Source organism: Stenella coeruleoalba (assembly GCF_951394435.1).
Source record: "Stenella coeruleoalba genome assembly, chromosome: 16".
Classification (NCBI taxonomy): domain Eukaryota; kingdom Metazoa; phylum Chordata; class Mammalia; order Artiodactyla; family Delphinidae; genus Stenella; species Stenella coeruleoalba.
In genome coordinates, this window is record NC_137162.1 from 5,036,177 (window position 1) to 5,061,596 (window position 25,420).

Genomic DNA, 25,420 nt, shown 5'->3' on the forward strand with positions numbered 1-25,420 from the left:
GAACAAGGCTGGGGGGGTGTTTAAATTCTTCATGAGGGGAGCCCAGTTTATCAAGAAACGGGTGCAGTTGTGCTCTAATAAAAGTTTATTTACGAAGACAGGCGGCGGGCTGGACGTGGCTTATGGGACACTGGTGGCCTTAGGTTCTCAAGAATGGATTTACGGGCTTCCCTGGTGGCGCAGTGGTTGGGAGTCCGCCTGCCGATGCAGGGGACATGGGTTCGTGCCCCGGTCCGGGAAGATCCCACGTGCCGCGGAGCGGCTGGGCCCGTGAGCCATGGCTGCTGAGCCTGTGCGTCCAGAGCCTGTGCTCCGCAGCGGGAGAGGCCACGACAGTGAGAGGCCCGCACGCCGCAAAAAAAATGGATTTATAACCGTAACGGCAATAAGAGAAACGGAATGTACCTGTCAGGGTGTGAATGATGAAGGGCAGTTGGTGGCCTTGCTCTTGGTGGGCACGTGACACGCACAAGAGGTCAACGTGTGTTGACCACATGAATAAAGAAATGAGTGAACAAATGAACGAATGAGTGAATGAATGAGCAGAGGAACAAATAAACAGACCAGGATAAGTGGGCACATGCCACAGCTAGAACAAACCAGAAGAAGATCACGAAGCACTGGCCTCTAGCTAAGGCTGAGGGTGCACTGTTTACAGCCTCTCAGGGGAGGTTCACATTCAGCTCAATGTGAGAAAGAAGTTTCAAGGACAGAACAGTGACGAAGCCGTGTCTTAACTCATTGCCCAAATTTCCTCCTGATTCTGAGACACACAAATACTAAAGTGATCTAGGCCTTAAGAGAGAGAAGAGAATCAATGTGGAAACACAGAACTGATGTAATGATATTTAGACACTGTAACCAGGCAAGTAAAAGAACAGACTTGTAAATCTTTTTAAGTTGGTAGGAACGGTCAAAAGAAATACCGATTTCTGGCTCTGATGAGGCGTTTGCTTGTTGACACATGGAAGTAAACAGTGCGGGCCGGTGTGAGCGGCGCGGGGCCAGGCCACAGTCGCAACTGCCCTCTGTGCCAAAGACGTGCATGGTGGGCTCATCACCACTGAGCGGCTTGAGAGCTCGGACTACCGGTCGTAACAGGCATTTCAAAAGAAATGACAGCTTAAAGTGGCAACAACTAGAAAGAGAGTTGACTACAAGCCCGAGGCTGGTCAGTGAGAGTGACAGGAGGACATGTATCAGCCCCCATGGAGGGCGACCCGATCGTTATCCCACAACAGCTCTTGGGGCCTGCAAGGGAGGCACCCCTGGAAACCCAGCTGCTTCCAGAGATGACACCTAACCCACAGGCATGCCTCCCGAAGGGGTACTCACACTGCAGGTACGTCAAACGAGACACCGGCAGCAAGGTGACTTGGGTAATTAATCTCATGGAACTCACACCCCTTTATAAATGGAGCCGAAGCTTGTGCATGTCTGTCCTTCCTCCAACAGCAGTGGCAGCAGTAACTCAGAGGATGTGTCCCAGAAACCGAGACCATCAAATGTTGCCCCTGAATTGATTTGTAACAAAAATGGACTTGCTTCACACTTCCAAGTTCAGAATTTTCAGTGTAGGGAGACCTGGGGGACATTCTTGCTTTTCCGATAAAATAAAGATATGAAAATCAAGATGGAATCGGTTAACTACGCTGTTAGGAAAACAACACCCCAACCAATCAACGATCTCTCTCAACTCCCTGCGTCTCTTTTTATTCTAACCTGTCGTGAAAATCGCGGGAAGGGTCAGACTTACATTTCCTTAGTTGCTACAAACTGTTCCAGCTTCCTAAAAAGCCATCATGGGGCACCGGGTCCCTTCTCCGGCCGGTCCCCCATCATGGAATCTCGAGGGACAGAGGGCTGACCCGAAAGGCACTGCAGCCTTGGAAGCAGGAACCACCCCTTCAGCACCAAAGAGGAAGCCCCACCGCTTGTCTGGTTTTCTTGCGCAAGAGGAATAATCGAATAAATATACTGTCAATAAATCCCCTCTTTCTTCTGGTCCTCTCACAAGAAGATAATAAACTTGCAGAAAGCTCAGTGAAAAAGTCTCCATTAAAAAAAAAGAAAGAAAGAAAGAAGAAAGAATGCAGGATTTATATTGTTTTAGAAGGGGAAAAACACAGCTTGCTGTTACGAAAAGAATCGTGGCCACATGACTACCTCATGTCTTCGATGTTCTTCTACAGGAGTTCTGTTGCCGTATAATTACGTTAGAGAGGCTGACCAGCTGCACGTGTGATCGGGGATATTCTACTCCTCAGCCTGCATGGCTTTAATTTCATTAGGCTGTGAATAGCGTGGCTGGGGGAGGATGAACCTGGATGCGATCACCCGGCGCTGCTGGGTCATTTCACGTGGGCACGCGGACCTCTGCACGCAGCCGGGCCAGTGAACAAAGGAGACGCCTGTGTGACAGCAGCCTTAAGAAGCAGGAGAGGATGCGGGGGGATCTCAAAAGAATGTTTCTAGAGCCGTGAGCCGGTAACAGAGGCATGGGTTTAGGTGTTTTTTTCAGGCTTTTAGCTGACGTTTGCATAAGTAGGCAGGCCCAGAGGCCAGAGCAGTGAGCACATCAGACACGATTAATGACGGTCTCTGAGGGGGGACTAGCCTGGGCACCAGTGTTGACGAGGGTTCGAGTTGGCAGACCATGCTTGCGGCAGCCAGCACCCCGAATCTAAACGGGGTGGGGTAGGTTTCAGGGCTAGAGGTGTGGCTAGGGATGGGTGGCCTCGGGGAACAGAGTTTGCCCAACCTTGCTTCTCCTTTGCAGATTCTCTGTGCAGCAAGTGCCTGTCCCCACCCGGGAGTGGCCGGTGCGAGGGCGGCTGCCTGGAGGAACTGCCGGGACCTGGGCTTCTCAAGGGCGAGGCTGGTGTCCAGGAGCACCGGCCCCCGACCATGTGTGGCATTGGCCAGCTTCTTAAAAAGTCAGACAAACCTCTTCATACAAAAGCTACTTCTCAACACCACACTTTCCTAAGAAGTGCAGTGACCTCCAAGGTCACGAGAGTGGCCCTTCGATCCACTGGCTGGAGTTCTTCCCCCTTTGCCTTGTCCTGAGGGCCCCATGGGAAAGTGCGTCCCTGCAGCGAGGACACAGAATGACAGACCACACGCGCCGGCGTTCCAACCACTGTGACCTCTGCTCGGAATCACATCTCGGCTTGCCCAGAGTCAACACGCTAACACGAGGAAGGAGGAGTTTGTACCTGGTGCGGAGAAGGATGTGAGCCACCCACTCCCCGAGTCCTGACTTACCCTCTGCTGAGGAGGAGGGGGCGGGGGGCTCGGCAGGCCTGTCAGGTCCAGGTTCTCGGTCAAGGCCCCATAGTCTGCGCTGGTGCCTTTAAGAGGCAGAGGGGGCGGAACCTCAGCCGCGTCCAGTCCAGTCATGCCATTCAGCTCCAAACCTGGGAAACAGGGTGGATCAGAGTCAAACCCACATCCCCAGCAGGCGTGGACGCACACACAGCTGCTCTGTGCTCTCTCAGGAGTGGCAGGGAAGCGGGAACCCCTTCTCCTCCCAGAAATGCTTGTCAGCAGGGCACAGAAGATAGCAGAGATGGGCAGAGGAGGCCAGGGGTGGCATTGCCTCCGAAGGGCATGCTCTAGAAAGAGAATACCAACTATCACGAGATGCCTAAAACCTGAGCTTAAAGGACAGATCAGACCACTGGAAAAACAGCTGTGTCGACCTGGGACCCTTATTTATTTTATTTACTGTTCATTTATGTACTTACTATTTATCTATCTATTTATTGATTTATTTCTGCATGCTGCACCTTGAGGCCTGCAGTATCCTAGTTCCCCGACCAGGGACCGAACCCGGACCCTCAGCAGTGAAAGCACAGAGTCCCAACCACTGGACCGCCAGGGAATTCCCAACCGGGGACCATTCTGATCCCTCCTAGGCCCCTCTGCCCTGGTGGCATCTACACAGCTTGGGGTCACAAGGACTGTCTACGCCTGCAGTTTTCAGAGCCCAGCCGGGACGCTGCACCAGGCGTCCTGCAGTTATGAGCCGGGGAGCTTCACTAAAGCCAAGTCTAATAACACAGCTCCCAAGCAGCCACCTGCCTTTCAAAACCCTCACACCAGGAAAAGCCAATTGTACGAAACGCAGTTATTAGCAGGAGCAGCCTCTGCGGCGGGTGCTTTAAGTAAGCGGAGGGGAAGCACCGTTTTTAAAGCAAAGCAAAAAGGAGCTGCTTTCAGACAGAGGAGTGATCATTAAGGCAATATACTTTCTCAGCCTTTGTTGAGACTCTTAGAAATAATGTGTCATTTATGTTAAAGAGAGAAAAACTGACATTTTTGCTGTTGGGTCTCTTTTAAAGTTTTCCCCGATGATGCATCTGACGAAAAACCCTTCCCTAGGAAAGTGCTTCCTAGGAAGAGTTGTGTCAATTTATGAGGAAGTCTCGCAGTTGAATCCAGGGGCAAGAAGGTGGTCTCTGATTGAATGACTGCCCTCGTGACTGGTTGTTTTTCTTACGGTATTTATGTAAAAGTTACCATTTTAACCATTTTTAAGTGTGCAAATCAGTGGCATCGACCACATTCACACTGTTGCACAACCGTCAGCACTATCAATTGTATCACCCCAAACACAAAGGCTCTACCCTGAAAGTGACAATTCCCCCTCCGCTCTCCCCCTGACCCCTGATAACCTCGAATCGACTTTCTGTCTGCATGAACTTGATTATTTCAGCTATTTCATGTAACTGGAATCGTATTTCTGTCCTGGCTTATGTCACTTAGCGTTCTCCAGTTCATCCATGTTGCAGCACGTACCAGAACTTGCTTTGTAACGGCTGAATCATATTCTACTGCATGGGGATTTCTCCAGATGTACATTTCAGTTTAACTGCTCATCAACTGATGGACCCTTGGGCTGTTTCCACCCGTTGGCTGTTGTGAATGACGCAGCTATGAACATTCACGTGCAAGAATTTGCTTGAGTCCTTGTGTCCAATTCTCTGGGGTAAACGTCTAGGAGTGGGCTTGCTGGGGGTTATGGTGATTCTGTGTTTAATTTCAAGGAACCCCTAAAGCGTTCTCCACAGCAGCTGCAATGGTGCCTGTTTTTAGCTATTTATAAAAAAAAATTAAAATATTTTTGAAGAAGATCACTGGTTATAGTGCAAGGATGTGAAACTAGGACATACCAGGAGACCATCTCCCTTGCAGAGCCCAGAAACTCGTGGCTCTCTCAGGCTCATTACTGTGGCAGCCCTGACTCCTGACCAGATGGACCACCTCCAGATTCTGCTACTCCCCTTTCAGCAAGAAGACACCAGATGCTGAGGACAACTGTTCGCTGCCCTGCACAAGCCACTCCTCAGGCTGGTACTCCCCGTCCCCCCGCTTTTTTTTTTAAAGATTTTTTTGATGTGGACCATTTTTAAAGTCTTTATTGAATTTGTTTCAATATTGCTTCTCCTTTTTTTTCTTTTTTGCGGTACACGGGCCTCTCACTGTTGTGGCCTCTCCCGTTGCGGAGCACAGGCTCCGGACGCACAGGCCCAGCGGCCATGGCTCACGGGCCCAGCCGCTCCGCGGCATGTGGGATCTTCCCGGACCGGGGCACGAACCCGTGTCCCCTGCATCGGCAGGCAGACTCTCAACCACTGCGCCACCAGGGAAGCCCTTGCTTCTTTTTTAAATGCGTTTTGGTTTTTTGGTCACGAGGCATGTGGGATCTTAGCTCCCCAACCAGGGATGGAACCCGCACCCCCTGAACTGGAAGGTGAAATCTTAACCACTGGACCACCAGGGAAGTCCCCCCCATCCTCTTTCTCCGGCCGCCCTCGTTCTGCTGCTGCCCTCACTCCCTGCCACTTTCTTCCTGCCAGGATGCTGCCTCTCTGGCCGGCCTGATTTGAGTGGTGAAAAGCCAGGTACCACTTGCAGTGGGTTCCACAGCATCTGTCCACAATTCACACCCACCCGGAACCTCAGAATATGACCTTCTTTGGAAATAGTGTCTTTACAGATGTATTAGTTAAGAATCTCGAGAGGAGATCATCCTGGATTTACGATGGGCCCTAAACCCAATCTCCAGTCTCCTGTACGAACAGAGCAGAGCACAGAAACACGGAGAACAAGGCCTGGGAAGAGGGGAGGGATTGGAGTGATGCGTTGACAAGCCAAGGAACGCCAAGGACTGCCGGAATCCACCAGAAGCCGGAAGAGGCACGGGCAGATTCTCCCTGAGACTCTACACGGCGGCAAGGCTGTTGATACCTCGGTTTCAGACTTCGGGCCTCCAGACTGTGAGAAAGTAACTTTCTGATCCTTTAGGCCACCAAGTCTGTGGTGATGTATCGAGCGGCCCTAGAAATCGGGCAAAACTGGAAAGTAAGTTCTACCCTTAGCCCCTCAGCACAGCCTGGCAGGGCTTCTTTCCTTCCCATTCCTCCTGGACGCAAAAAGGCTCACAACTCCCCCACCCCGCCCCCATGGGCTGCACTATCTGGTGACACGAAATGGAGGACATTCCACATGCGTCTCGAGTTACCCCCAGCACACAGGAGGGCTGGGCATCTGAACGGGCCCCATGCTTTCCTCCCAGGGAGCGCAGGAGCCCAGGACTGGGCTTTGGCCTGATTTGCTTTGGTCCCAGGGGACATTCCCAGGAAGTCAGGTGCTTGTCAAAACTCTCATCATCTGCTGGACAGAGAGGGTGGGTCTAACTTTAGAGACTTCGATCAAGGGGGAGGTCACAGAGCAGCGTCAGGAATTCAAACGTGGACAGTGTCCCACTTACTGGACTGCAGGCTGAAGCTGAGCTTGGCCCTCGGTGTGACCGGAGGAGGCGTGTGCTGGGAGGACGGGGAGGACGGTGACACCGAGAAGCGCCTTTCACTGCCCATGACGTTGATCACCTGGCTCTTCGGTCTCTGGGGCCGCAGGGGACTTATCTACATCAGAGGGACGGAAAGAGCACAGTTAGGAGCCATCATGGGCTGAGTTGTCTCACTGCAAAAATCCCTATGTTGAAGCCCTAATCCCTCAGCACCTGCGAATATGACCTTATCTGGAAATAGGGTCTCTGCAGATGGTCAAGTTAAGATGAGGTCGTTACAGTGGCTCCTAATCCAATATGACCGGCGTCCTTAGAAAAGGGGGAAATTTGGACCCTGACCCATGCACACAGGGACAGCGCCACGTGAACATGAAGGCAGAGATCAGGGTGATGCTTGCACAAGCCAAGTGAGGCCAAAGACGGCTGGTCGACCGCCAGACGCTGGGGAAGAGGCCAGGAACAGACGCCCCTCACAGCCTCAGAGGGAACCAGCCTGGCTGACACCTTGATCTTGGACGTCCAGCCTCCAGACCGTGAGACGATCAATCTCTGTCGTTTCAGCTGCCCAGCCTGTGGTACTTTGTTACGGCAGCCCTGGCAAACTGATACAGGCTTCACAATAATCTCCTTACCCACTCTGGGGCTGATGTCACATCACAGGTTTCCTGGACGTAAGTGTAATGTGGGCCATTCAGTGGGGGTAAGAGCACACAAGGAGAGCTCCAAAGGGTCACGAGTGGACTCAACGACCAGCTCAGTGACCGGAACGCCTCAGGCACCTAATTTCTTGGTCTTTCTTGGCAGGTACGTGAAAACCTAGAAACTTGCCGAAGGATTTTTTTTATCCATCTCCTGGTTCTTCTCTCATGCTACGCTATTACTGAGTAGGAATTCTTTCCACTTTTCATTGCATTTATCCTCCCCATCTCTGACTTTCGGATGCACTTGACTTTTCCCACCTAAGCCTTTTCCTGCAACTGTAACATCGGGGTGTTTTATTTATCTATTTCTTACAACCTGCTCTCAGATCATTAGGCCTGGGGGAACACAAGCGGTTCAAAATACTCCCACGGTAGGAGTCATTAGCAAAGTTATTAACCCAGCTGAGAAGGAGGAATCAAGATTTCAGCTCCGGGACAGGCAGGGCGGGAGGGCAGGGCTCTGGGCCTGGTTCCGGGGGCTTCATTCCTGGGCCTGCTGGTGAGGGTCAGCTGCAGAGCCGGTGGGCAGCAGCATGTGCCTCTCAGCGGTCTGCAAAGGCAGGGCCTCCCCGGGGGCTACTGAGGCTGGAAGGAGGGGAGGAAGGCTTAAGCCCTTTGGTAAACGGGGGACTGAGGGGACACTGGCCAACAAGCCGACCTCCAGAACTATACTACGCCAACGAAGGAGATACCGGAGACCAGGTGTCATCCCTCATCTGCAGAAACCGATGAGTTCCCTGCAGCTCAACTGCTGCGGGAGGTCTGGGACAGCCTGCTGAGCTCGGGCTCCTCCTCGGGTGCGTGTGTATAGGGACTGGAGACGGGGATTCAGGGATTGCGTAGGTGCCCCTCCCATCCTTCCCACCCCATCCCATAAGTGCACATTCTGACAATTTGGGGAGCAGAGGACATTTTACTGGTGAGATGCAAACCGCACGTGGAGGCTGCCCCTCCTGGTCCAGGCAGATGCTGAGAGGCTTAGCTAGAGGTCATGAAATTGTCGATGATGCAAATTCAGGCAGGAAGCCGAATCCAGCCCCGTGGAGGGAACAGAGAAAACCTCTGCAGAAGCGTGAGGAGGCCAGGTGGACGCACAGAGCAGTGCAAGCCCAGCGCCGCCCCAGGGAATGGGGCTACTGCCGCCACTCAGTAACCCTGCCTCTCACGGACCCCACCAGCCCACCTGCTCTGTCCCGCAGCACCTGGCCGGTTACAGGCACACGGAGGCTTGAATAGGAAACTCCAGGTGCCTAACTGGACTCACAGACCTTGCCAGCAGCTGTAACCCGGAGGACAGACTGCTACCGGGGCTGGACAAGAATAGCCAATCTGCCTCCAGCGAGAAGTCAGGAGGCCCCTGAAGCTACAGCGGTGGTTATTCTGAGACTCCTCAGAGGCTGCCAGCAGGGTCAAGGTTCTGTGCTCTGACCTTGGTGGATTCTTGTGCATTGGCTGAGGGTACCCCAGGCCAGCCACAGGGGGCGGGGTGCACTTTGTGCCGGAACTCAGCCCATCTTCACTAGCATCCTCGCGGGAAAGCAGGGCCACGTGGGGAGGGACAGGCTTATACCGTGATGATGGCTGAGCCTGGCACGTCCTTTCCCTTCTCTGCATGCAACTTAATTCTGTCCAACTCTGCCACGTGGCCCAAATTCTCTGAGGCCCTCAGTTTTAACATCTTAAAGTGGAGCTTAAATGAAAATGTACGGAAGACTTGCACAGGCTCTGCACTTAGTAAATATTCAAAAAATGTCGCTGTTCGTTCCCCCACCCAGTGATGGTGTCTGGACTCTAGAGAGAGGGGGGTGCCAGCCAGTCCCAGCGGGGTCGCTGGTCTCCCAACTTTCCAGAAGAGCGGACAGAGCACAGGGGCCGGGGGCGGGCTCGTCAGAAACCTCTGGATCCCACTGCGCGAGGCTGCATCTGGGCATTTAGTGCTAAGCCTGTGGCCAGTCCCGCCCCAGGCCCCTGCACTCTGCAGTGAAGCACCGAAGCCCAGCTGCAGTCCGAGCTGTGTGCAAAGGCCTCGCGAGGGCGTCTGCCTTCATGAGGACCGCGTTGTGGCTCTGGGGTCTCCCTTCCACCTCTAAACACCCAAGCGGCACGTGGCTGCTGGTCTCCACGGCGTGCGGTCTGGATGGAACATAGCCTCTGGTATTCAAGATATAAACAAGCAGTGAAGTATGTCTTATTAAACGGTGGTCCCACCTGAGCCCTTTGATAAGCAACCCTTCAGTAACGGCCGGGACAGGTCATGGACTCCCTGCCCAGGGCAGGCACATTCTTGGCCACCGTACAGGCAAACGTCCATCCATTTTGAGAGGGAGGCAGCTCTAAGCCTGACTTGACCTTTGACACTGATGGCCTCGGAGAGCCTCTTCTTTATTTTGTCTCCGGTCTACAAATAGCACGTCCTGAATACAGCTCACCCCAGAAGCTGTCCGTGCCTAATTTTTGCCCCCGGACTCCAAACGCTGCTATGCGCTGCTGGGAGCAGAGGCAGCCCCCATCCCCCCAGGCCCAGCCCTGGGAGGAGAGCACATGCTGCTTGGGTTTCACTGCCATCAACCCCAGACTCTGGAATGAACGAGATTCCCGGGGATCCATCTTTAATGTCAACTCACCAGCACGTGACACGTTAAGTCCCTGAAAGTCCTTCTGAAAGATGGCCAAGGGATTTAGGCATGGAGCACACGAGGCTGGGAGGATGACACGGACCTGTGTACAGCTGGCAGAGCCCAGCGGGAAGGGGCTCTGGGATGCTAGCGGAGCAGATTATAACAGTCGGGCAGAAACGGTGGCTTAGTGATTTCTGGTCAGGAAGGGGCAAGGGAACAGCGTTAGCTGGCCCGGAGTACTGCTCTCTGACAACAGCAGCAACCTGTTCATCTCCAGAGACGTCCGGATGTCTAATGGAAGCAAGTCCAACTTTGCTGCGGAGCCTAGAACCATGTGGGGCCTGCTGATGGCTGGGGCCCCTGTGGGATGGAGGATGGAGCACGGGGGCAAAGACGAGCATCCTCCGGAGAGATGCAGCTCTCCTCTGTGCGTCTGGATGCCCTACAGCACCAGTTATACAAGGGGAGGGCTGCGAGAGAACCCCGATTTTCAACTGACTATTTCACAGCCAATGCAGTGAAATCCAATTGACAGCCCCCTTGGCTAAATGTGCCACATAGACAGGTCCCGGCAGCTACCGCGGAGCGAGGGAAAGCTCCCTGGGAAATTACCGTTTCTGAAAGGATCACAGCCTCAGATTGCTGCAGGGGAATGTCGGTGGGTTTAAATTCTTTATCAAATATCTCTTGATGTTTGCTGTTCCTTTTTTCCTTCTTCTTGTCCTTCTTCTCTTTATCTGGGTCGTCCTTGTCTAGCTTGTCCTGGGACCGGGAGTGCATTTTCTTTGGCAGGAGGGGTTCCAGAGCAAACCTAAAGGAAACGGTTCTTTAAATCAATGACGTCTTACTAGGACAGCCACTGCTTTTCGCCCTGCAGCTCCATGTAAAGTCACTCAGAATGAATCAGGTGCTCCCTGGGAAATGCCCACTTTTACAAGGAAAGAAAGGATTTTAAAAGGAAGGTCAAGGGAGACTTAAGATACATATTGCCGACTGCAATGGTTATAGTTTTGAATCTCGATAAAAACGAATTGGAAAAAAAATAGAACACTTACAGGATGATGAGGGAAATGTAAAGTCTTACTGGATATGGGATGACTATATTCAGGGATTATTGTTGATTTACGACGGGAGGATGGTATTTGGGGTCTATTTCAAAAGGGAAGCCCTCATCTTTGACAGAGTCATACTGAAATATTCACGAATGCAATGAGGAGAAACAGGCAGATGCTAACGCAAAGAAATGTCCGTATCGGTACACAGGTGGCTTCCATTTGACAGCCCTTTGATGGCTCCGTGAGAAACAAGCCAATTCCAGCTTGCAAGGATGTGGAGATGCCCTCAGACTTTTAGCTGAGAACTGAGCTTGAGACAGAGATTCTGGGTCTCAGCTCTGCCACCTTCTGGTGAGTCTCCACAACCTCTAAGCACCATGGGCTGGATGTCCCCCTTCACAAAATGAAATGGAATGAAAATGGTATTTAAGAAGAGATATGATCTCTTAAAAGAAGCTAGAGTCATACAGTCATATAGGAGAAATAGCCTATATTGTGATTTCTGATAAATGTGTTTTTTAAACTGGTCTACCCGTCATTCTCATATGGTTAAGAGAAGCAAAGTGGTCAGCTGAGAGGGTTCACGGAAGCTCCCTGCCCTTCAGCTGCCAATGTCAGGCAGCCCCTGAGCCCTGCGGGAGGGCAAATCCCACCCCCGTAACGCGGGCTGTCAGGATAAGGGGCCAGGTCCCGAGCCTGCCCCTCGGAGCCCCCAGTTCTCACTGAGACCTTCCAAGCCTGACTTCCTGGGACACCTGGAGATTGAAGTGTCTTCTTCAAGGGGACACTGATTGTAAGAGAAGGAAATCTAGAAAGCCTGTCACATTGCCATCCTAGCTGTGGTTTCTTTCAAACTTTTTTGTGAATGGGACATTGAGAACAAAACCACTGCTCTTAATAAGACCATTCCAGCACCTTGGCTCCCCAACATGGGAGAGGTAACATGGAAGTCAACACTTATTAGATGGGTCATTCACAAAACCACATTTCAAATCCATAGAAGACGCCGATTGCTGAGAGCAAGAATCACATCTGCTACGTTTTGTAAAAAAAAAAAAGAAAAAACTGGATGGTCAGCAGGTATTGAATGTAGGTATTGATTATCAATAGCTGCTAACATCACTGCAAGGGAGAGAGACACGAACGTCCTTCTGAATGGAAGAACCAACTGAAGTCATCCTGTCCCCAACTCACGCTTGAACGTGCACAAGCCTCTAGATGTGACTACTAATCTGCAGGATATATGAAAGACAGAGAAACACAGTCAGTAACACTGTAGGGGATACAGTAAGCAAAACCCAGACGACACCAGAAGCAACCTGGAGTTTTCAACAGACAAATTACAAGGAAAAGAAATGAAAAGAAAAAAGCAGAAGGGGAAATCTATTGATTAAAAGAGAACTAAAGAGAGACAGCAGCCCAGCTGCAAAGTGGGGCTCTTATCAGGATCAGTTTCAAACAAACTAAAAAGAAAACAAAAAAAGCCATTTATGCCCCAATTGGAAATTAAAACCGATATCTGATGATAGTATGGAATTACTGTTCACTTTTTACACGTGCTAAAGGTAGTATGATTGTGTTTTTGGTAAATTCTTACCTTTTAGAAATTCACACTGAAATGTTTACGGATGAAATGATATGATGCCTGAGATCTGCTTCGGAATAATATGGAAGAGGGAGAGTGTGGGCTAGGAGTTGATCATTGTTGAGGCTGGCTCATGGCTGGTACAGGGCCTCATTATGCTATTTTGTCTCCTTCGTATATGTCTGAAATTTTTGCGTAACAAAAACTTGAAAATGATTAATGAAATACACCAGTGTTGACTTTGATTATTACGGCATTTCTGGGCATCTGGACTTTTGCAGTTGGATACACAGTAACTACTAAATCAACAGCCATTAGGTGTTAAACATTATATCTCTTCTACTATAAACAAAAATTTAAAAATCTTCAGGATTTTATTCTAGGTTTGGCAGAACTTGGGATAATTCATGTAGGGAAACAAAGGATTAGTGGACATCTTACAGCTCCGGGGAGAACCTGTGCTGTGAAACCCAGACCATACACAAGGAACCAAGAGAAAGGCTGAGCTTTAAAGTTTTCACATTATGAGAACCAACTGCCGACAGGACGAACTTTATTCTGCACGTAACTGATGCCATTTGAGACCAAAGCCTCATTTTCTCCACATCCCTTAGGTGGTGAAGGGTGGCAACCCCGAGAATGAACAAAAATCTGGACTCTAATAAAGATGCCTTCTAGTTCAAGGTTAAACAAATACGGCTCCAGGGCTGGAGACGATTCCCACTCATGTATTCACACGTGCAGGACAGTACTCCTCCATCTAAAACCTCTAGATCACTTCCTGCCCTCACCCCTACGTTCCTGGAAATATAAAAACCTTTTCATAACTAGCCTGGGGATTTACCTGCGGAGAAGCTGAATTAAGTTTCTTTAGCGCTCTTGCTCTCAGCGACAAGCACACTTGATTTAAATACCGCTAAATTGAGGTCTTCCATGTGGACTTGGCCTTAGAAGTAACAGACACTGATAAAAATTACTGTTAGGAAAAAAACGTGGGAACAGTTTGCCATCCTTCATTGGGTACATTGGTCGTCGGCAACAAAGGGCACTTGGGTTGGAGCTGTCCCTTGGGGCGCTCTGGAAGTCTGTGTCTGCGTGTCACAGGGGTCAGGAGCCTGTGGGTTTGATAGGATGGGATGATGGATTGTAAACCAAATGGGCTTGGACAAACACACAACTGTGCAAACTCGACAGCAAACCAGTTAGAAGTTCTTCTCTACTGTTTAACTTGCATGTGACATTTTTTCTTTCTGTATCATCAGAACAAACTTTTCATATATGCTAGTCACAAAACACACAAAAATGTCAATAACGAGGTTCTCTTTGCAGGAGACACAGTGGGAGCTCAAGGAAATGTTCACCCGTCCGTTCCGTTCTTGATCCCTTCTTAGTTGCTTTGTGCCATCCGGTGCTCAAGGGCAAAACTGGGTCTCCAAAGAGATCTTGTAGAAAGAAGGTGGCCCTGCCAGCAACCAAGGAAGCCTGCCTGTGTGCGACAGTCCTGCCCTAGCGTGACACCTCGGAAGTGAGCAAGAGATGGAAAGTACAAGCACGCGGCTGGCAAGGAACGCATCACACCGCTTCCGGGACTTGCTGAAAAGCACTGAACACTCACCTGGAGGTTCTACAATTTGATGGCAACCTCATCCAAAGTGGTACCCAAAGCGAGAAATTTTTCCTCAAAGATTCACAAGACTCTACAAGTCTTAGCGGCACCATGATTGTAAAAGTCTTGGATGGTCTCCATTTCAAAGAGAATTTTGATTTTTAAAAATCCTCTCAGGTGTGATGAAACAAACCCAGGGCCCTGGGTGGCTCCTTGAATCCCCTCCCAAACCTCCCCGGCTGCTAAGCCAGACTCACCCATCGGAGCCCGGCCTGGAAGGGGTGCTGTCTGATGACAGGGACGAGACAGAGGCCACAGACAGAGGTCGCGACGAGGAAGGCATTGTGAAGGATCGGACCATGGACCGGGGACGGCTGCCTCTTCTGTCGTCCAGACTTGAGGGCTGGGTTGGGCAGAGGGGAGAGAAACAGACAGAGAGAGACTTGTTTGATGCTGTGGCAAAAGGCGCCCAGCCTGGCACGGGCAGACACCTCGGACCAGGTGGTCTTAGCAGCCCGGAATCTAGGTCAAAACTGTCCACACTTTCATGAACAATGCATGTGCTTGTTCAAAGTTGAAGACAAAAACGGTGATTATTTGGAGGCTTTTTGAAATCTGATTTGATGTTGTGAAAAATACCAGGAGGAACTTTGTTTTTTTAAAAAGTTAAAAAGCAGTTTTCTCTACCAAGACCACAAGGCATCAACTTGTTCCAGAGTCACAGTACAATGTACTGATCGGAAAATTTATCTTGTTGAAAAATATCTAGAATGTGAAAGAGTTTTACAAGATCTTTAGCTGAACTTTGTATCTCTGCGTGGTGACAAACCAAGAAGATCACTAAAATATATGGATGCATAATGACGGAACTTCTCTAGACTAAAATAAGATGCACCTGCTGCTTAATTAAAGGTGGATTTCCTCCTCTGCCAGCGACTGGATTAGATGGCTCCATGGCTGGCGTTGGTAAAACTCCTCCTCACCAGAAAGTGGACCAGCAATGCATTCTAGAGAAGAACGGTCTTGGACAGAGTTTTCCATCGTCTCTTTGTCATGTCATACTATTGTACATTAACAAAATAAGTGTCACTGAAATACAGCACATGTCAACACCTAATTAGCTACAAAATGCTAGTGTATCTGCACCCCGAGCCAGATGTTGGTACATCTGGGATGGCAGCTGCAGCAGCAGCTCCTTTCTTTAACCTGAGGATGTGGAAACCAAATTTCTGCAGGGCATTCCCTCTCTGTGTGGCTTCAACCTCCCTAAAGCCCATCCCCACTCCACCAAAGCTGGTGTTTCATTCAGCCCATCACCTACAGAAGACCTGCCCGGGACCACAGGTGATTACAGATTGTACAACACCATTGAAAAGATGGTCTGTTTCTTAAATATTTGTTTTGCCCATGAAATACTATTTGATCTGTACACTATCTCTTCAGTAGTAAAAGGTTCAACAGACTTGTGGTTGCCAAGGGGAAAAGGAGGGATGGACTGTGAGTCTGTGATTAGCAGATGCAATCTATTACATACAGAATGGATAAACAACACGGTCCTACTGTATAGCACAGGGAACTATATTCAATATCCTGTGATAAACCATAATGGAAAAGAATATGAAAAAAAATGTATTTATATATATGGATGACTGAATCATCTCGCTGTACAGCAGAAATTAAGACAACATTGTAAATCAACTATACTTCAATAAAATAAAATTTTAAAAAATAGTAAAGGGTTCAAAATTGCTGCAGAACAGTGTAAAGCAGAAGCTGGTAACTGTTTTCTGCAAAGGGTCAGATAATAAGTATTTTAGGCTTGTGGGCCGTAAGGTCTCTGTCCCAAGCATGAAAAGAGTCATAAACAGTACAGAAATAAGTGAGCACAGCTGTGTTCCAATAAAACTTTATTTACAAGAACAGGTGTCAGGCCATAGTTTACTGATCACTGGCTCAATATGCAGCTGAAATCTGCCAGCACAGAGGGTCTGGTCGGTCTTGGGTTTAGCACCAATGATGGTGCCATGGCCCATCTCCAGGGAGACAGCCATTGTCATTAATTGGCTTTCATAAGGAAAACTTAAAAGGAAGTGGTGACTTGCAGACAAACCCAAACTGTAAAAATGTTTCTAGAAACTCAGTCTACAATATCCTCTTCTCAGCCATTTCTGTGACAAAGCGAGAGAGTGGCATGGACACATGTACACTACCAAATGTAAAATAGATAGCTAGTGGGAAGCAGCCGCATAGCACAGGGAGATCAGCTCGGTGCTTTGTGACCACCTAGAGGGGTGGGATAGGGAGGGTGGGGGGGAGACACAAGAGAGAGGAGATATGGGGATATATGCATATGTATAGCTGATTCACTTTGTTATAAAGCAGAAATTAACACACCATTGTAAAGCAATTATACTCCAATAAAGATGTTAAAAAAAGGTTATATTCCTTATATTCCTATATTCCTATTTATAGTTATTATAAAATACTGGCTATATTGCCTGTGTTGTACAATATATCTTTGTAGCTTATTTTATACCTAACAGTTTGTACTTCTTAATCCCCTACCCCTATAGTGCCCCTCCCCTCTCCCTCTCCCCACTGGTAACCACTAGTTTGTTCTCTGTATCTGTAAGTCTGCTTCTTTTCTGTTCTATTCATTAGTTTGTTGTAGTTTTTAGATTTCACATACACGTGATATCATACAGTGTTTATCTTTCTCTGACTTATTTCCCTGAGCATAATGCCCTCCAAGTCCATCCATTTTGCTGCAAATTGGTGACACTTTATTCTCTTTTTATGTCTGAGTGGTATTCATATATACATATCTCATACCTTCTTAGGTTGCTTCCACATCTTGGCAAGTGTAAATAGTGCTGCTATGAACACTGGGGTACATGTATCTTTTTGAATTGCTGTTTTTGGTTTTTCCAGATATATATCCAGGAGTGGGACTGCTGGGTCATAGGGTAGCTCTACTTTTAGTCTTTTGAGAAACCTCCATACTGTTTTCCACACTGGCTGCACCGATGTACATTCCCATACACAGTGCACAAGGCTTCCCTTTTCTCCACACCCTCACCAACAGTTGTCATTTTTGTTCGTTGTGATGACAGCCGTTCTGACAGGTGTGAGGTGATATCTCACGGTGGGTTTGATTTGCATCTCCCTGGTGATTAGCGATGTTGAGCATCTTCTTATGTGCCTCTTGGCCATCTGCATGTCCTCTTTGAAAAAATGTCTACGGAGGTTTCTGGCCGTCTTTTTAACCGCGTGGTTTGTTTTCATGATGTGGAGTCACATAGGCTGTTTATATATGTTGGATATTAACCCCTTGGCAGTCCTATCATTTGCAGATACTTTCTCCCATTCAGTAGTTTCCCTTCCTTCAACACGTTCAGACGGCAGTCCAAAGCCTCCCACCCAGCCTTGCGGCTGAGCCCTGGGAGCCTGTTCTGGGTCCTTCCATTCCTGACCCTCCCAAGGAAGAGTCCTGCCTGCTACTCTAGGTGCGTCCTGACCACCCCATCTGCTACCCCTGGTACCACCGTGCCCAGCTCGGCTACCGCTCCTCTCTCTGGCATCTCTGTGGGACTCTGACCCTCTTGATGCTCTGAGTGGGACCTGTTCACGGCCGCTGCCTTTCAAAACCCAGGCTCTCCCCTGCCAGTTCTTCCACAGCAGCAGCTTCTGAGGACGGCTCAGAGGTGGGGATCAGCGTTCCGGAAGTTGGGGACTGTCTTTCTGAGCACCCACCTGCTCAAACCACCTCCTGCCCCGTGAGGGGCTGCCTTCCCACTTCTCCCCGGCAACCTCCTCAGCTTGACTTCAACCCCGTCCTCTCTGGATCCAGGTGACGGGCAAAGGAGAAGACAGCCGTCAACCTCGTGCTCGGGTGATTCTTCTGGGTCGGCAGATGCTGCCTCCGTTGTCCATCATCTTCTGGGTACGTGGAGACGCAGCCTTCCAGGAAATGCAGCTCTGCTTACGGTGGAGAAGAAGCACGACCCATCTGACATCTGGGTGCCATGAGCCCCCATTCCTAAGAGCGCCCAGCATGACAGTTTCCATTTCTCTGATGAAATGATCTTCACGGCAGCCAGCGCTGAGGGAGGGGGTGCACAGGAGGGAGCCGGCCAGGGACCAAGAGGTGCAAGTGGCCACGGGATGACCTCATCCAGCTCGTGGGAAGGCCCAGGAAGCAGCCGTGAGCGTCCAACCCCCAACCACAGAGGGCTGGTGATTTGCCCTGAGAGGCAGCCTTGAGTCTCGGTCGGGATGCACAAGCACGGATTGGGAAGTACAAAGGAAGGGAGACGGCAGGAGCCGGCTCTGGCAGACGAGGGACAGAAGCCAGTCTGGGTCCCACATCAGCAGGGCAGCCACTGGGTGTGGCCCTGGGTCCTCCCGGGCCATTCACCTCCCAATTCCTTCTTGACCAAGCAGAGCCTCTAGAAATGGAGGATCCAGGGCTTTTGTTTTTTCATCTGAAGCAGCTGGTCTCTCCCAGCCCTGATGGGGTAGCTCCAGTGCTAGGACACTTGGAGAGAGGGGACGTCTCTCTCCCTGCAGCGGGGCGGGCAGTGGCGGGCGGGGGGGTTAGAGTTAGGCGGGAATGTTGGCTCTGGCATGGACTAGGTGACCTGGCATAAAACACGGAACTGCTCTGGGCCTCAGCTTCCTCCTGAGCATGTAGGGAATAATCATGCCACCTTGAGAGGCCGGCGAGGATGAGCTGAAATGACGCAGGTGACGCGCGTAGGGCGGGCCACGCTCTGAACCGCAGCCTCTGTTGCCCTTGCCGTTGTTACCACGGCCTGAAGCACAGACTCACTCCAGCCCTCTCCCCAGGAGCTGGGGACCAGTGCTGAACGTGGCTGGTGCCCGTGGCCTCTTCTCTGGGGACCCCGGGTCTGCACTCCTCACTATCTAAGTATACGGAGGAGGCTAGGCTCCTGTGCTTTCATCCGGGGAGCGGTGGCACCTTAGAGCCCAGGACTGTCTGAATGAAGGCCAAAGCTGAGCAGGCCGGGGGTGTCCCATGGAGCCGCCGGTGGATTAGGAGTCAGAGGGTGTCCAAGTCTTCCCTTTCTATGGCTTAGGCTGACCCAGAAAAATTGACAAAATGGTTTATGTCCTTTCTATGGGTTTTTATTTTTATTTTTTAAAATTTTGTTTATTTTTTGGCTGCGTTGGGTCTTCGTTGCCGTGCGCGGGCTTTCTCTAGTTGCGGCGAGCGGGGGCTGCTCTTCGTTGCGGTGCATGGGCTTCTCACTGCGGTGGCTTCTCTTGTCGCGGAGCACGGGCTCTAGGCGTCCAGGCTTCAGTAGTTGTGGCACGCGGACTCAGCAGTTGTGGTTCACGGGCTCTAGAGCGCAGGCTCAGTAGCTGTGGTGACGGGCTTAGCTGCTCCGTGGCATGTGGGATCTTCCTGGACCAGGGCTCCAACCCGTGTCCCCCACATGGGCAGGCGGATTCCCAACCACTGCGCCACCAGGGAAGCCCTGGGGATTTTACTTTTAAATCCATCTTTTTTAAAACAGGATGATACTGTATTGCTTTTGAAAGCATTCTGAGGAGCTTGAAAGTTCTCCAAGTAGGTACGACGGGAAAGCCTCATTCCAGACGGCATTTTATCACCACATTTTTCAGAGGATGACAGGGTATCTGCCTGACCTTTTGTCTGCTCAAGGGAGGCTGGCCGCAGAGCCTGCCTTCGGGGTCCCAGGATGGAGGTGGACTCAGGGAAGCAGCTCCAGGGGACAAAGCATCCACGGGTGGAAAATGCATCCTTAATTCTGTCCCCAACTTCATTCCCAATAAGCCTGGTCAACCCCTGGCTGGGGGGTGGTGGTGGAGACGCCTTGGCTGCCCCTGCCTCGGGGTGGGACCTCGGTGGAGAAGATGCCGTTTCAGACTGCGGTGCAAATGGCTCATCACCGGCCGAGGACGTCCCACTGCCTACACAACCGCCCTGCCCTTCTTCCCTCCTCCCCCGTGTGCAAGCACAGCTGGCAGAGAACTCATGAATCACAGCAGAGAAAGGGACATGAAGGACGTCTGGCGAGCCAGCCAGATTTCTGTCCTCCTGAAATATACATGAAATGATTGATCAAAGAGGAAGCTTTTCGCTTAGTAAGAAAACCTGTTTATTTCTCAGAAAGAATTAAAAGTGGCATCAGACTTTGAAGGAGGTGCACCGTGATGTACTTTGAAACTCTTCTGGCCACTTGACGCTGATTGTAATGAGACGCAGCTCGAGGATTCTGACTTGCAACGAAGGCTCCTCCAGCGTGGTCCTGATTTCTAAGCCTGCTCACCTGTGGCAGCTCCTGCTGGGCTGACGGTCCCAGATTCCTGCCTGCAGGGTCTTCAGACCACAGCCCGGCGGTTGTGTTACTCTTGGCTTGGTCAGGCTCATGCTCTGCTGTGGTCAAGGCCAAAGGCACCTCATTTGATGAGCACCAGGGTCCTGGGCTTGGAGGCTCTGAGGCCCAGGCATGGCCGGCAGGGCTGGGGAGGGTGGGAGAGCATAGAGCATAACCCCTCTCAGGGGTGGTCTGGCTCTCCTACATGTCTCCAACCACAAAGGCAAGAGAAGAAGAGCTCTGCCACTTACTCGCGTAAGCTCGGGCTAGTGAACCTTCCCACGTTCCTGTTGCCCCATGTATAAAATGGGGATGTGCACAGTGTCTCCTTCCTCGTGTTGCAGGAACCTAAGAAGTTCATAATTGTTAAAAACCTCAGAAAGGTCCCTGGCACATGGTAAGCACTAAATTAGTGTTTGCTAAGTGAGATAAATGGGTGAACACAAAGAAGCCAGCTCAACAGGGAACAGCAGAGAACTTTAGAGAACGGCAGAAAGATGGAGCTGGGTCAGAAAAGAAACCAAAATGGCGCACCTGGTTGGACACCTGATTCTTTAGGAGGTAGAGCGTCTTGTGTTACGAGAGGTGGAGTAACTCCTGCAGCTGCCTTCCCTTTGCAGGATAACAGAAGACCTGCTCGCATACACCCCCTCCACGCCAGCAGGCATGGGATTCCAGCAGACCAGAAGAGGTCTCGCGGCCTCTCTTTGCGACACTGATGCTCACCCCCGGACAATGGAGAAAGGAGGCCTCAAGCCATCTGCTAGGCCAGATGTTTCCTGAGTCCACAAGCCGTCAAGGCTAGGACTCACCAAGGCTCCCAGAGACCCTGAGTAAGGGTGGAAGTGATGCTCTGAACTGCGCCACAGGGGTGCTCTGATGTGAGGTGCCTGGCCCTGCCCCCAGAGCTGCTAAGGCATGGCTCATGAAGACTGCCTCAAGCCCACCGTAAGGCCTGTCAGGTATTTTGCATCCATAAAAATGCCTAGCCACTTTTTTTATCATGCTTCTGATCCCAGCCCTGGCTAGGAGACCTTCCACCAACTCTCAGCAAAAGCCCAGGTCTGATCTCCCTGTGCTATGCGGCTGCTTCCCACTAGCTATCTATTTTACATTTGGTAGTGTATATATGTCCATGCCACTCTCACTTCGTCCCAGCTTAAAGTAATTATGCTCCAATAAGGATGTTAAAAAAAAAAAAGCTCAGGTCTGTCCTTCACCCTGGAACATCCTGGCATTCCAGGCTTTGCGGGGCTGGTCACCTTCCCAGCTCCTCCTTACAATCTGTCTTCTGCCCAAGGCATGGCCGTGTCTGCGCCGGCCCCTGGCCTCTGCCATTCAAATCCCTGCCTTCAGCCTTTGCTAAGTGAGTCCTCCCTCCAGCCAGTGTCCCGCCCGCCTCCTGCAACCTACCCTTGGCCTAGATCAGTGACCCCTTCCTCCAACAGGTAACAGCTTCAGACCTCAGCAGTCTACTGCTCCCCTCAGTGACTCTGACCTTGGCCTGGGCACAGGCTCTACCTCGGCTTTGGGACATCGTGAGTGCTGTTTCCCTGTGTGTTATTTAACCCTTTGTGCGTGTCGTGTTACTGGAGGTGTGGTCTTTGTGAACCAGCCTGAGTCGCACGGATCTATGAGATCTTTCTGTTGTTCCACACACGATGGGGAGCTTGTGTTCACAGCCATAAGCGGGGTATTTGGTGATCAAGCAAATTCAGGAACATTTACACCCTGACATTTCCAGTTGGCGAGAGGTGGTTCCCAGTGTGCTGGCACATGAAATGATGAAGGGGCGGAGGTTCCTTATCTCACTTCCTAAGCAGGTGTCACGTACACAACTCAAGTACTCGGCCCTGTGAGCCTGTCACAGTCGGACAGTGTGACACAGAGACACGCTCCCTCCCCTCTGCCACGCCAGCCACTTACCATGGTCCGGACCCCGTACTGCTTCTCCACTTTTTCCTTTAACTGTTTGAAACAGGCTTCCATTCTCTCATGAAACGGCCGTAGTGCTTCTGTGACCTTGTCTCCATGAATCCTGATCCCTTCGGCCAAAAATGGAATCTGAAAGACATACAGGTTGACGTTCCTTATTTCTCGCTTAGTGGTCCAGGGAGAGACGTGCACACCAGGCAGGAAGTGGCAACGTGCAAAATGCATCTGCTTTGGCTTCCCAGTCAAACCGGCTGATTAAATTCATCATCAGGCAGGTTACTCCCCCAGACCAAAATGTGTACGTGACAAGCATTTGTGTTTTAAGTCGGACACGTCTAGTGCGGGATGCAGCACACCGGCTGCTCCATTACTTTGCCTGACTCCCATTTGACCATCAACCCCAGAATAGACTTCTCTGTGCTTTCCACTTGAACTTGGGAAGGGCTGCGTTTTGGATTTGTTTAGCTATGACTTGATCTGTTAGCAAAGGGCCAAGTCACGGTACAAAGATTTTTTTCGCTAAGAATATTGCCTCTACAGGCAAGTGAGAACCCTATTCCAAAATGTAAAAACCTAATAATACGTGATCTCTAGTCCTGAAGGGTGTTCTTATTTGCAAAGGAAAACCAAATTTATTCTTCCTTAAAACTAAAAAGAATCATGTCTCTGCCAACACTGCTGTCACAAATATCCGTGCCAAGACTTCACATCGGAGCGCGGAGATACAGCTGACCTTTAAAAGCGTCGCAGAGACATTTTTATTCCCCAGCCCCAGGGACCCTCCGGAGCCACAGCCGCTGGGGGTGGGTGTGAGAAAGCCTCCTTTCTTCCCCTGGCTTCTGCCTCCCCTGAGGCTCAGACTGGGAGGTAGATGCTCTTCAACGCAATCAAGCTAAGAGGCTTCCTCTTAATACTTTACAATTAAATCAAAATACTGATTAAAAACAGATTTTCTTAATATGACAGAACACCAATCTAAATGAGCAGATTTATTAGTAAGAAGGGTAATAAGTGCACAATTGAATTTCATGTGAACAAATTCAAGCAATCTTATCAAGATGAATCAAGGCATAAAACGTATTTGGTTGCCATTTATAGCACGCAGCTGGTGCCTCTTGTGGTGCTCCAGGAAAGGACGGAATAAGTGAGCGCTCCTGTGTTTCCACCGCCCAGCTTGCTCTCGAGCTGCCCTGGCACAAAGTGTGTTCGGCTGACAGTTGGGCTTATACCCAAGGTACACGCCAGGCACCCCTTTCCGAACAGCTATCACCGACAGGACAGCATGCGGCTAAGGTTTCAAGCTAGATGGGACGTTTTACTATCCCACACGAATTACTCTTGCCGATGGCAGCCTTCAGGGGCTAGCTGCAGCTTGTTCAGGTTCAACAGAAGAAAATGCTCACAGAAATCCTTTTGCTTCCTGGGGGTCGGCAAAGGCAGGCTGCAGACAACCTTTGGTGGGATGGTAAATGTGCTGTGGCTCTCTGGGGGTGAAGACAACGTCGGGGTGCTGTCTCAAGGTTAAAGCACAGCCACTCGAGATCCGGAAAGCATCTTGGAAAACGGCCCTCTCTCAAATGTATAAAAGTGTGGTCCAATCATTTCTGCTTTTTTCTGTTGTTGTTGGTTTGATAAAACTCTTAATTGGCCAGATTCTTGACATCAAAGAAGCTACTTGCTGGACTAAAGTTAAGACCCTTTGGTTCAGGTCTTGGGACTGAATGAACGGTGATCTGGCAGGTGAAATTTATGGGGTATGAAATGTATCCCCTCAACAGGTCCCTGACATTGGTCAGATATAACCTTCTAAAAGACGGGTGGGACCTGGCCCTTGTTCTATGTCTGCTCGGGGCTGAACTTAAGCTAGGAATAAAAAGATGCTCTGTGCAAACACTCCAACATATGAGGTGCTTAGTACACAAACAGAAGCCATGGACTGAGGCCTGGAACGGTCTTTGGATTCCAACCAAGCTGAGCGTCAAAATCTCTCAGGCAGAGTCCTGAATCCCACCCCCAGAGCCTTGATTTGGTCTAGAGTGGGTCCCAGGAGGCCGCACATCTAAAGAGTTTCCCAGAGCCCAGAGAGGGGGGAGGACGTCCCCAAAGTCACACCTCTAGCTGTTCAAAGACAGCATGCAGCCTGCTCTCAAAAGACACCCTTCTAAATGGCGGTGCTGTATTTGAAGTCTGCTCCTGTGTGTCTACATGGATTCATGGCCTGCCGGCGGCAAAGAACGTTTGGAAGCACTGCTAAGTGTTCCAGGAGCGCCACCACTGGCGACATCGGTACGACTGTCATCGGCTGGGGATGATGAATGGGTTTGGTCTTTCATCTCTGTGCATTTCAAAAGAGAAATATGGGGCTTCCCTGGTGGCGCAGTGGTTAAGAATCCGCCTGCCAATGCAGGGGACACGGGTTCGAGCCCTGGTCTGGGAAGATCCCACATGCCGCGAAGCAACTGAGCCCGTGCGCCGCAACTACTGAGCCCCCGTGCCACAACTACCGGAGCCCGTGTTCTGCAATTACTGAAGCCCGTATGCCTAGAGACCGTGCTCTGCAACAAGAGATGCCACCGCGATGAGAAGCCAGTGCACCGCAACTAAGAGTAGCCCCCGCTGGCCGCAACTAGAGAACGCCCATGTGCAGCAACAAAGGCCCAACATAGCTAAAAATAATAAATAAAATAAATTAAAAAAAAAAAGAGAAATATGCATGCACCACAGTGGTTTCATATGAG

At 50.4% G+C, this 25,420-nt stretch overlaps 1 protein-coding gene across 2 annotated transcripts in view; it reads right to left on the reverse strand.

The window, feature by feature from the left end:
- Positions 1-25,420, reverse strand: part of DOCK1 (dedicator of cytokinesis 1) — a 527,155-nt gene that overhangs the window by 1,825 nt on the left and 499,910 nt on the right. For both annotated transcript variants that reach the window (XM_079899863.1, XM_079899862.1), the window contains exons 47-51: positions 22,674-22,811; positions 14,640-14,785; positions 10,749-10,947; positions 6,779-6,932; positions 3,268-3,419 (exon numbers count right to left, since the gene is read on the reverse strand). In XM_079899863.1, coding sequence (XP_079755989.1) covers positions 3,268-3,419; positions 6,779-6,932; positions 10,749-10,947; positions 14,640-14,785; positions 22,674-22,811 — 789 coding nt within the window. The remainder of the gene's footprint in view (positions 1-3,267; positions 3,420-6,778; positions 6,933-10,748; positions 10,948-14,639; positions 14,786-22,673; positions 22,812-25,420) is intronic.